Source organism: Pezoporus flaviventris, unplaced genomic scaffold (genome assembly GCF_033815535.1).
Source record: "Pezoporus flaviventris isolate CSIRO_AGI_PZ_B2104156 unplaced genomic scaffold, CSIRO_AGI_Pfla_v1 ptg000013l, whole genome shotgun sequence".
NCBI classification, from domain to species: Eukaryota; Metazoa; Chordata; class Aves; order Psittaciformes; family Psittacidae; genus Pezoporus; species Pezoporus flaviventris.
In genome coordinates this window covers 25689130-25701379 of record NW_026892561.1, presented here as the reverse complement: position 1 = coordinate 25701379, position 12250 = coordinate 25689130, and the positions used below count along the sequence as shown (strand labels likewise).

Sequence of the window (12250 nt, the reverse complement as noted above, 5' to 3'; positions counted from 1 at the left end):
TTACCCGGAAGGGTTGATCACTGCTCGGTTGGGCTGGGTATCGGTCAGTGGGTGTTGAGCAGTTGTGTTCTCTTCCCTTTTTATTTGTTGTTATTGGTGGTGGCAGCAGTGATTTGTGTTATACCTTAGTTACTGGACTGTTCTTAACCCGTGGGAGTTACATTCTTTCGATTCTCCTTCCTATCCCACCGGGAGTGGGAGGAGGAAGGCGGGAGAGTGAGAGAGAGGCTGCTTGGCTGGGCTTAAACCACGACAGGAACGGAGCAAGACCCACACATGGGATCTGGTGTGGTCCTAAGTCTTCATTTTCTCATACCAATATTGCACTGCAGTAACATGATACAGCCAATGACTTGAAAACTCAAGTGAACTGAAGTTTGCTCCCAGAAATCTGGGTATTGAATGACATTAGTTCCAATGTATTTTTCTCTATTTGCATTATGTTTTTACATTCCCATTTTTACCTGCTTGCCTTCTACATGATCCATAACATGCATTTGGGTCAACTAGCCTAATAAAACGCTGGTAGCCAAAGGTATGCAGAGATCTTATAAGTTATCCTACAACTTCCTTGCCTTCTGGCTGCAGCATTAGCATGTGCAGCACTGAACTGTGTGAGCCTTTGCATTCTCCTAATAGTCTCAGGGATTCAGGAACATGACTAAGGGACATGGGTAACAGGAAAAAAACACTGTGCCTTTTGTGACATGTGTGTTGGACAAAGAAAGCTATACTGGACAGATGTGTGGATTTTTTCAGCCATGATGATGTGCCTTTATTGACACTCATTTATTCTGAGTAGAAAGCAAGCTCATGTGACTTTACTTCAGATAGAGACACCAACCACAACGTTTTGTACTAGTTATAATTTTTATAAATTTCAAACAAAGTGGGGTTCTACACAGGTCAGAATGGCCTGGTTACAGGAAGTTCATTTGCACATTTTTTTTCTTGTAATAAATTCATACATTCTGTTTTGACTGGGAAAAAAGAACAGGTAATTCTGTGCTCTTTCCCTGTCTGATTATCTCATCAGTCACAATATACAAATACATCATTATCAACACCATGAAAAGATGTAAGAAAAAAAACCACTTAGCTGGGGAGAAGAAATCTTAGCAGCTATTTCAGCTCCATCTGCAAGAAGAAATACACAATTTGGCTCTTTTTATTATTATTATTCTTATATATTTCTAATCATATACATATTTGAAGTTGAGTATTTCTGGAAAGGAAGTGCATGGCCTTCCTCATACCCAATCCTGTTTGAAATCTCAAGAGTCTAAGAAAATTACAAGTAATAAAATGGCTTTCCATCACATACACAACCAGAATATAAGACACACACACAGCTTTGTTGTCACTGGCAAGAAAAGCCAGTGTTCACATGTGGTTCGGCCGCAGCCATTTAGGATCAAGACAACGGCCATTGGTCTGATTCTTCACCCAGTGGGGTTAGACGGGAGAGGAGGAGAGGGTCAGGCCTCATTATAGTTTAGCGTGGTTTACTAAAAGCAAGACCTGTGTATCATGGCAACTGCCCATCTACCTGTTTGTCATTACAGTACACAAGGAAAGAGTCTACACCCAGCTGAGCAGAGGCAGTTTTGAGGTTGTGAAGTTTTAAAAGTTTCAGAGAAGATGGCAGCAGAGCAGAGGAAGGAAATCCAAATCAAAACCTCAGCCCAGAGGGCAGGTGTCACTAGTCCAACCCAGAGAGAACAGCCAGACAGCAGGCACAAACTCACTGATCGAGCAGCAAGGGTACAATGCTCAATCATGAGTGCTGCTATAGCAGAGAGACACCTTGGACATTTTCTACTACTGAAACTTAGTAGCAACCACTACTTTTAAATGACCTGTTCACTCTCTTCTTCACCAAACACTGAAATGAAATCTATATTTGAAAACTATGACTTTTAGGTCTATTTACCTGAAAATTATGGTGTCAAAGACCTACATACAGAATAAGTATACCTTAATGCACACACTAGTCTTGCTAGACATCACTAAATCATATTCTAGGCTGTACATGAAGAGTCATTCCCTTAATTATCGCCTCGCTTGACAGAAATACAGTCATTAAAAGACTACCCCATCTACTAATTAAAAAGAAAAAAAAAATCAAACCCCATTTTGTCTCATCAGCAAAGCCAGAGGGTTATTTCTTGTTGGCTGTTCTCAGACTTGTCAGCAGCCTGATCTGTCACAGAACTTCTCTCTTTAAAAACACAAAGCCAGCAGTGTGGCACTGTCTCACTGACATCTGCACCACAGGCATCAACCAGGCAAAGGGCCTGGGTCACTCCCCAGCAGCAGCTGCCACAGTTGCAGAATGGTCTGAGCTCGGAATGTGGAGACAGAAACAGGCAGAAACAGCTTTTGGCTCACTGGCACTGCAGGAAGGTTAAAGACACAACTAGTGATTGTGGGCTCCCTGCTCAGGTACAGTAGTGTCCAAGGATAGCTGCGATACAAGCCGCTCCCAAAGGCCACTGAGAGCCAGGGTGCTGTGTCACTGCTGCCCACGGCCATGGAGCAGTGAGTTACTTGTCATCCTCAGGATATTCACGGTGCAGAAGTGACTCAAACTTTGGTCAAACAGGATAAAACATAAGATTGAGGGGGGGGAATAAAATCCAACAAACCAAACCCCAACCTTTTCAAAAGCAAAGCAGGGAGGAAAATTGTTGTAATCCAGCCCATACCTTTGCAGTTGACATGACAAGATGGTGAGTTGGGTGACAGGATACATTTCTGTAGCAATCATCTTCCCTGTTCAAGCTCTAGGGTGCCTCACAGGATACCACTACTGACACTCATGGAGGGTACAGCAGGGCACATGGGGTTGAATGTTTTGCTTTCCCCTGAAGGGTCCCCGATTTTTGAACACATGCTAAAATTTAGCATCATAATTCAATCAAACAGCTCCAATTTTTTTCCAGTTTTAGGAAGATATTGGGGCACCAGGGATACAGGACTAGCACACTGTCACCCTTCACACAACAGAGCTGGGAAATGGACCAGCAATACCTGATTTTCCATTTCCTATTCAAACAGAGCCTTCCCACTGCCATTTCACGTCATTAGAATGAGATTCCTGTAAAGAAACTCCAAAGTGCAGGTTTGCATCTTTCCATCTGTCAGCAATGTCACAAGTCCTATTTTTGCCAGTTTCATATATCCATGGTAACCCTTCCCTATCTTTCTCTCTCACGTAATACACAAGCTTACTATATTTATCAATGCTCAATCAAAGCTCCCTACCCATTTCCTCTTCTATCAGGTCATGCAAAAATTACTCAAAGCGATACAGAAATCAAAATGAACTCATTTTGGGGAGATCATAAAGTAACTGCACTGCAAGAAAACATCACAGCATATTTCCTTAGGGGACTGAAAAGAATTAATTCTTCCCTCGAGATGTTCATGACTACAGTAGACTAATAGGATTCATGTTCCTGAGAGGCCATGTGTCATTTTTAAGGTAAATAACCAGCACACAACAGACAAGTTCATATGTCTGTAGGACAAAATTAGCTTCCAAAAGGGTACAGAACTCTCAGGTCCTTTAGTCATGAAAAAAATGTCAGAAATCACAGAATTTAGATATTGAGGGTTAGAAGAACCATGGGAATTAACCACCACAATACAACTCATAATTAACCAACAAGCCTTCACAGGCAAACAAAATCTGAGTAAGCCTTTACCTGCTCTAAGGCTTTTTCTTGAATGGGACTATCTACCTTCTTCACAGCTATCCTGACTCATACACTAAGATATTTGTAATGCCAGCCTCCAGAGACACAGGGAAAAGCATTCAGGTCCCTGAAAAAATAATAGTAATGATACTGAGCCCTACGATTTGCTCAGAAGCTCAGATACTAAAGAGTGGGGTTTGGTTTTGCATCATCTCTATTTTTAGTGCTTTCGTCCCTCTTTGTTATTTACATACAGCACCATTAGTCTCAGTGTTAAACCAAAAATAACTAATAGTGAAAGCCAATCATTCACTCTTGAGCTTCTAGGGTAATTTTTACCAGGCTGATCTTTGCCTGTTTACAACCCTTAGTCAATACTTATCTTTACTAAAGTATCAGCAGCTTTTGTGGGACCTAAGGCCCAATTGCCATCAAAAGCCCTTCATGCCTTAACAGCTGCTCTAAATGAGCTAATGGCTTACAGAGGAATAATAACATCTGTGATAATTTTATATTATACATTACAGCCTTATGGCAGAGATTTTGTAGTCTTTTAATCAAATGTCCTGGAAAGAAGTATTTAACAACAATCTATCCACTCACTGGAGCATCTAATGCTCACTGCCTATTTGCAATGCTTAAGTATCTTCCAAATGGGGGATGAAACGTATCTACTCCATAGCGTAGAACACAAAGAAAGCATGCAGTCTAATCAAACATACGACATAAAATGGCATTCGATTGAATTCCCGGCACCAAATGGAAAGGATTGTGATCCAGCAACCACAGACTGCAGAGGGGAGAGGGGTACGACTTATATTGTAAAGAGTTCAAATGTTCTGTGTCACAGTAGCTGTTACACATCTTTGTTTCCCTAAGTCCTGCACCTCCATCTCATAGCCAGGAGTTGCTATCTGTACCATTCCAACACAATTCTCTATGCAGCAGGTCATTTGCTGTGCCATTCCAGAAGCAGTCATATCATTGCTGCAGGAAACCTCTCTGATGGTTGAAGTCAGAAGTTTTCTTACCACAACCACCTAAAATGGGATGGTTTTGGTGTTGACCATCAGCAAAAAGGGTCCATTTGTGATGTATCAGCTGGAATTAAGGAGGATGGGGAAGGCACAGCCAGAGGTCAGCAAACAGAAAAGCCTCCAGGTGACCCCATGGTAGAGCAAGAACTCATCACCATGCATGTGCCCTTCTGCAGTAACTTGGTGTTCAAGTGAAGTTGCCAAAAGGTGCGTGCATAGTAACTCTTCAGCTCTGCTGTTGACCTAATTTAGGCCACATCTTCTGAAATAGTTTGATAATGTGAGAAGGATTTTTCTCCTCTAATACTGAGAATGGGTTTCAATCCTTTTTGGATGTTTAATGCTCATTTTAAGGTTGTGTTTCCCAGCTTGCCAGGTGGACAACATAGTTCTCAAATGTTCATGCTGATAATGTTTTAGTGAATGATGAACCTTGTGAGAAAGGCAACTTTAATCCAGTGTCCACCCAAAATTAAAGAGAAATGGATGAGGTCCTGAGGAAGGACGGTCCTGCTGTTCAGCTGCCAGCCATCTGTTCTGCTGGGAAGCTTTTGGCCACCTCGCTCTCCTTGGTGTCTGACTCTACTGAGGCTGTACTGCAGGAATCATTGTATATGTCTGAAAAGGAAGACACGGGCATTGTCATGCGATTTGTCTAAAGGACATCCCATCTACATTCTTGAGATTTATTGTTAAAAACATGAAATAAAATAAAAAATAATCACAATTCTACTGCTCTCCTAATTCTCTCACTAAAGGCAATGGAGGTTATTTTGGCATATAACTAACTGTAATGTATGTATGGCTTTATTTTTGTTTTGAAGTATTAGACATGTCAAAGAAATGAAAAGACACAGTTAGGCACTGAGGGTAAAGACAGAACTGACCTGCTTTGGAGGTGAAGGAGCAACAATTCCCAAACTCCCTTTAAAGCACAGCAAAGAACCCTGGTTAACTTTCAGAAATGTTTTTTTCACTTCAACAAACTGATTAAAAATAAAAACCCAAATTAACCCAAAACTAAAATCGAAAGAAACATGTAACTCAGAATAAAATGCTAGTAGCTCTCTATCACAGATCCCATAGGAATGGCTATGCCAGATTTTGCTTTCTTCTGTTAGCAGAAGAAAAATAGGACACATTTTAGTAAATCATACTTAAGGATGGGCAAAAATGAATCTAAAACTATAAACCTTTAATCTGAGTAGCTAAGATTCAGCTTTGCCAGTGCAACATGTTTGGGTGTTAGGTCAGAACCAAAGCTGAAGAAAGGATGACTTTTAGTGCTGATCTGCCTTAACACTCCAGCCTTTGGAGCTAGCAGTGAAATATGATGAAACCCATAAAGGTTCATGAGATTATGTTTTCAAACCTAGACCAGAACCACAGCCCAGATGCTAATCTAAATTCAGAAACTACCCAAGTCAGGATGAAAGCTTTGCTGCAGTTATAACATACCCTACCATATGACACACTTGGGCTAGCTGTAAAGTAGCCAGCCTCGGTACTGGAAGACTCAGGAATTTGGTAGGAGATTCAAGTTCTGCCCAGGAAAGGAAAGACAATTAAACCATGCCAAGGTAAGCTGCTCTGACTAACTAGATCTGATACCCACATCATCAAATTTCAGGCTAGCTGAGCTGCAACACCAGAGGCTGCAGCACAGATGTACACTGAGGCACTGTTATAGACGCAGCATTTATCACATTCTTCTTTAGTATGAAAAAAAAAAAGAAAAAAGAAAAAAACAAATGCCAGTAATACATTTTCTCCCTTACCTGCATTGCTGTTCTTAATTATGTTGTTACTGTCCCCCTCTGCTGGCTGCAATATACTGGAAGGAACCCAGTCGCTTTTCTCGGAGATGAGTTTCTTCACTAACCTGAAATTCAGAGAACAGTCATTGAATTTCTCTAGATACCTTTTCCCCGGGTTTTGTTTCTTAGAGGTGCACGTTGAGCAGCTATTTCCTAAACTAAGGAAGAAGGCAGAGGACCTGGGCAGTCCAACAGGTAGCCAGTGACTTAAGTTTCAGCAGTCTCATACGGTGATCTCATATCCTAGAACAAGCACACTTGCAAACAGACTATATGACAAGGAACCAGTGGCCTTGGCCTGTGTTTGAGACCCTTGATCAAATTTAGAGCTGAAGAAAATTAATATTTTATATTACCTATCCCCTTTGTTGTAAATTCCATCCAGGATGGATGGGTTTAGCTACCTTCCCACCTACTTCACCCTGCAGGACTTGTTCCCATCTCAGCTACATGTCAGTTCTGAGTGAAGGGTCTGAATACATGAGCACTCCTAGGAGATGAGATCTTCTTCCTCCAAATTACCCATGGAAGGAAAATTCAGATGTCCAGCCAGGTCCATTCCTAACACTCACTTGTCAGCAAGAGAATACACTAAAATATAAGTAAGCTCAAGGGGGCCAGATTCATTCCACTTTGTCAACCACATTTTATATCTAAGCTTTTGGGGCTAAAAATGCTCTCTGGTTCACCGCTGCAGCTCAGTGGAAGGCATGGGGATTTTACTGATGTATCCTATGGGAGGGTGCTGCCTTGACAACTGGCTAAATGTCAAAAGCTCAGATACTCTCCTGTTTCCTTTATGCAAATTTCCATCCTCTTAACCCTCATATCACAAGCACGTGGGATGAAAACCAACCAGGTGAAATTAACAAAAGCTGCTTGTATGTTCATGCCTCCAGCTGTCTCTTTCGTATTTTGGTCAATAGGATGAATGGATTTGGATTGATTTTTGTCAATATTTTCCATCTTTTCCAGAAAGTTATGGCTGTTCTATCTGTAAGATTCTGTCTCTCTTCTGTACTTACCGTTGACCGTTCTCTCCTTTCTGCACAAATTGCACTAAATCTCCATCCTCGAGTGTAAAAGAATCCGAGAAACAGCTGTCAAAACTGCCTTCTACCCGAAAAAGATTGGTCCCCTAAAAGGAATGAAATCATGCACCAGAAATACAGTCACTATGGTTGAAAGAATACTGTGCAAGAGAGAGCGAGTTTAGTTAAATACTGTATTGGGCATTTAAAGATGGCAGATTTCTTCTGTAGGGAATTGTGTCACTTCTTTTTTTATCACGCTCAGGTTATATATTATTCAAACCTGGGACTGAACTGTGCTGTGCACTCAGGTTTTAGAATTAACCAGCCAGCCATTATTCTGACACAAAAATTGGGTTTGTGACACCAGGTCACGTTACCTGGAAAAGTCTGAAATAACTTTTTTAAAGGCTGAGAGGTTTCAATAACTCACTTCAGTAACAGGTAAAACTACAGCTTACAAGCAGGGGTGAGTCTTTATGGTCCTGATCCACAAAGCAGTCTTGGAATAATCCCCCAACACTCCAGATGAGTTTCCATCTTCTTTATTCCCACACAACCATGAATTTAGGGCCAGTATAACCCCAAACTTTGCGGTAAAATTGTGATCTTTAGAGAAGAGGAGGCGACACTGGGAAGAGGCAGTGCAATTTGAAAAAAGAATTACATTGTTAGGGTTGGTCTCTTCCTCCAAGTCAGAAGAGTTGGAAAGTTCATCTGTGCTGGAGGGGATGGCTTCAAAGTCCTCAAATGTGTCTAGAGATGGCATTTGCCTGCTGGGCCAACCTTTTCAAAGGAAGTAAAATAAAAAGAGTTAGCTATCAGTCATTAGCCTCTTTCAGACTCCGTCTTTTAAAAACAAATTTCAACTTCACTTCCCACTATTCCGCTTACTGAATTGCTTGTGCCTTTTTACAGCCATTAAAATTACATTGCAACCATTATTCTGTCTAAAAGCCTGTACTGCTTGCTGTCATTTGTGGGAGTGAAGACAGGTGGCCACGGTATTCACACCCAACAATACCTTGAGCATTTAGCATTGCTAAATCTCTTCAGTTCTGGAAGTACATAAAACAAGCACCAAGAGTATTTCTGTAGAGCAAGCATCATAGCAAATGATAACTTTTGCTGACATGATTTTCAGAAGGCCACACTCATTCAGTTTCCACCTTACTTCCACATGTTTATTTATAAATTGAAATCTGAAGTCATTGAATTTTGGTTGACTTCTTATCTCCTTGACACCCTTGACAGGATATTACCACCTGACCAACTTACAAGACTATCCTCTGGGGCAGGTTGGAAGTGCAGGGAAGGGACAGAGTGAACAAGGCACAAAGACAACCAGACCTTGGTAGTAGGTAGAGAAGATCTCATTAATTTCTGCTGTGCGCAGTCTTATTGTATGATTTCAACCCAATACCACCCCAGCCCAGTGGAAGGGACTTAATGACAGATTTACAGCCCAAGCACAACAGCCAGACTCTTTACCTACAAAGGCATATCCAGAGGATGTGTCCTGAGGGAAATTTAGGCTAAGCCTTATAAGACCTGCCTGATGCTCCCATGGTGTAAAAGTAACTCAGACTCTTCTACACAGATGGCAATCATAATCTGCACTTTCCTTTACACTTGATACCTGTCCCTTTTCTGACAGGGATGACTACAGTCCAGCTAGGAGGAAACCTCAATAGCCTTAACAGATTATAAAATGAATGGAGTTAGTCAAATCAATGTGCCTTCCTACTTAATTCCCCTGCTGTGCATTACTTGATTCACAGGGACTCAGCCTAAGCAGATGCTGAATCAAGTTGTTTACAGGCTGTGGGCTGCGCTCTTGACAAGGCAAAGCACTGCTCTAACAACAAGGCACAAAGACAAATGCTCATGCAGTGGGATTATGCATAACCCAGCAGTCATAACCCACAGTAAAACCTGGCCTGAGACAATACAAAACCCAAGCCAGGCAGTGCAGGCAGTAAACAGAAAAGTGATCTAATCTGAGAAAAATAGGTTTACTCATCAATTTATTTAATCCCTCCCCATGCACATCTTCCCTGTTACAGGCACTGGTTGGTTCAACTTGTGGTCATGCAGTTCTGCAGCCTCTTCTCTCTCCTCTTATGCTGGGGCTGTGACTGCCCCAAATGCCCCCATTTGGTTACAAAAGAGACAGTGATCTTCTTCCAGCAGAGCATCATCCCCAGTTATAACCCTGTAGGTATTGTTAGGTCATCTGAATTCAAGGTGAAAACTAGCCACTGAAGTGGCATTCGTGTGCTAGGTTGTGAGAGTCCCTGCCAAGGTCTATACCAACAGAGTTTTGAGTCAGAAAAGACCATTTCAGTTACAGATCATGCAGCATATAGAACTGAACCCCATATTCCGTATCTGAATCACACCAGCAAAATACCAACAAATGTCTAAATGCAGAGGAATACACTGATGCTATCTAGCTCCAAACCATTACAGCAATTTCAGTTCAAATTCACAGGTTGGGCAACAAAAGACAAAAGAAAAATATATCTCTCTTCCCCTTAGAAAAAGTTGAAGTTATCTTTTGCCACTGACATCCGCAGAAACCTGAGCAGCAAGGATTCCTTATAAATATATGCATCAGTCTTCTTCTTCCATAGAAATCGCTATTCTAATTTCAGAGACGAAGAAATAGCCTAAATATTGAGCACCTAATTCAAGCTATAAAATAACACAGATCAAATTGTGAGCTCTCTGACATCAATTAAAATAATTATTTTTAGCTGTGCCTGAGTTACAGAAAACCAGAATATGGGGCATTGTTTCTCTACCTGCTAGTGATCCAAGCTTGTTCTTTCATTGCTTTCATGGGAAATAATACTCATTTAAAAAGAAAAATCTCTTGAAGTGGGAGAGAGTAAATATTATCCTAAATTATATTACACTCTCAAATTGAGATGATAAATGTTTTAATTTCATTTACCTGTCTGTGAAGCAGATCTAGGTACGGGTCTCATGGTGGAACTGGTATTACATTTAGTCTGGGCCAATATGGTGTTCTCAAAAGCATCTGTGACAGGAAGTACAGTTTGTGTCTTCAGGGTGAAACAATTATCAGACAACCAGTACAAAGTGAATTCCTGTATCAATCACCTCTGCAGCTGGCAGTCCCTTTAACGAACAGGTGGACTGGGGTCCAACAGTTATAAAAGAGGAGACATGTGACCAGCACAAATGAGTGAAAAGATGGCAGCATTCCACAGAAAAACTGTAAGTCTGAGAAGGACAGCAAACAGCCAACTGAATCAAACAGAAATACTGATGTTAATTAAGGAGAATGATTGTTGAGTGAACAGTGCAGTGTTCTATTTCAGTACAGCTTCCTTACACATTTTTAACACGTTTTCCTTGCAGCATTTTAAACAGTTCTGTAGGTGATGGCATATGGTTTTGATGCTCACCCATACAGCAATGGAAGTAGACCAGGGAGACTCTCCTGCTCAGCCAGAAATTAATGATTTCACACTTGATGAATGCAATGCAATTTTGTGGGGGAAGTTTTTATCCAAATACATCAAATCCTTTGTGTTATTATCTCTGTCAGAGCCTTGGCAACAGCAGCAGTATCTCCTGTAAAGGGATGCTAATGTTAATTGTTTCCCTCTCAGTTTGGCGAAGGATGTTGTAGAGGGATGGTGTAGAACCATGTTTTAACTACTGAGGATCAACTCAGCTCTGTCCTGTGGACAGTACTTGCTCCTTGAAATACTCCCTACCTCTGCAGCCACATGGTTTGCTGGATCAGAAATATCTGCGAGTGATGAAAGTGAGATATAAACAGCACAGTTTGAGAAACTCTGGTACTGGTACCAGGATGATTCAAAACATACTGCTGTGGTCACTGGCAAAGAGACATATTCTGCAAACAGCAAAACTATTTCCTCTGCTGGCTCTGAATTGTTTCTTCCAGCCTCTCTGTTCTATTCTTCTCTTCTGCTGAGAGAGACATAGAAGATAGCTCTGATACGTCACTGATTCCATCACTGATCTGGTCCCTGCCAAAGTTTTGTGCAGATCAGCACAATCCTAAGAAAGGATTCCTCAGCCTGAATCTCTCCTCCCTGTCTTGCAGCATGGGTTCCTGGCTGCCTGTGCCCCACAAGTCAACATGTGATTGTAAATCCCCATGTAAAGGAGAAAGCTGACAATGGAAGCCATTGATCTTTCACTAGCTGAACGCTTTGGTGATATTAAACAGTAACTGATGAATCTGCTGCAAGAAATAGGTAGAAATTCTGCTTGGCTGAAATGAAACACTGCACCTTAAATGAATATTAATGTACAGTCTAGCCTCTTCTGAAGTCTTCATGCACATGGCTCCTCCTTCTGTTACTAGGTGTAGACACTAACAAGGGAAGATGGACGCAAGCAACCAGACTGCAGGTGAAAGTGAAAAGTTGCCCCTTGGCTCCCTGCTGCTGCACTCTATGGAGCGAGGCAAAGGCCAGGCAGAAAGTCCAGATCCAGATGATATTCTAGACATTACTTCTCCAAACAGGCAGAGAATTATGGTTTTAGGCCCATCCCTAGGTGAAAGTTGGTAAATATGAGTGCAGGGGACAGGCAATGGGGTGACAAGCTGTGTTTATCACAGTTAAACAGAGAACTGACACCAAGCCCCTAATGGA

At 41.5% G+C, this 12250-nt stretch overlaps 1 protein-coding gene across 9 annotated transcripts in view; it reads right to left on the bottom strand.

Moving 5' to 3' along the window:
- Nucleotides 1-3935: 3935 nt before the first annotated feature.
- Nucleotides 3936-12250, bottom strand: part of MCF2L2 (MCF.2 cell line derived transforming sequence-like 2) — a 180673-nt gene continuing 172358 nt past the window's right edge. For 6 of the 9 annotated variants that reach the window (XM_061452399.1, XM_061452404.1, XM_061452401.1 and 3 more), the window contains 5 exons: nucleotides 10546-10632; nucleotides 8254-8372; nucleotides 7581-7693; nucleotides 6517-6620; nucleotides 3936-5356 (listed from right to left, as the gene is read on the bottom strand). In XM_061452399.1, the coding sequence (XP_061308383.1) occupies nucleotides 5256-5356; nucleotides 6517-6620; nucleotides 7581-7693; nucleotides 8254-8372; nucleotides 10546-10632 (524 nt within the window). In that variant the 3' untranslated portion in view covers nucleotides 3936-5255. The remainder of the gene's footprint in view (nucleotides 5357-6516; nucleotides 6621-7580; nucleotides 7694-8253; nucleotides 8373-10545; nucleotides 10633-12250) is intronic. The other 3 variants (XM_061452405.1, XM_061452400.1, XM_061452406.1) reach the window with 1 other exon arrangement.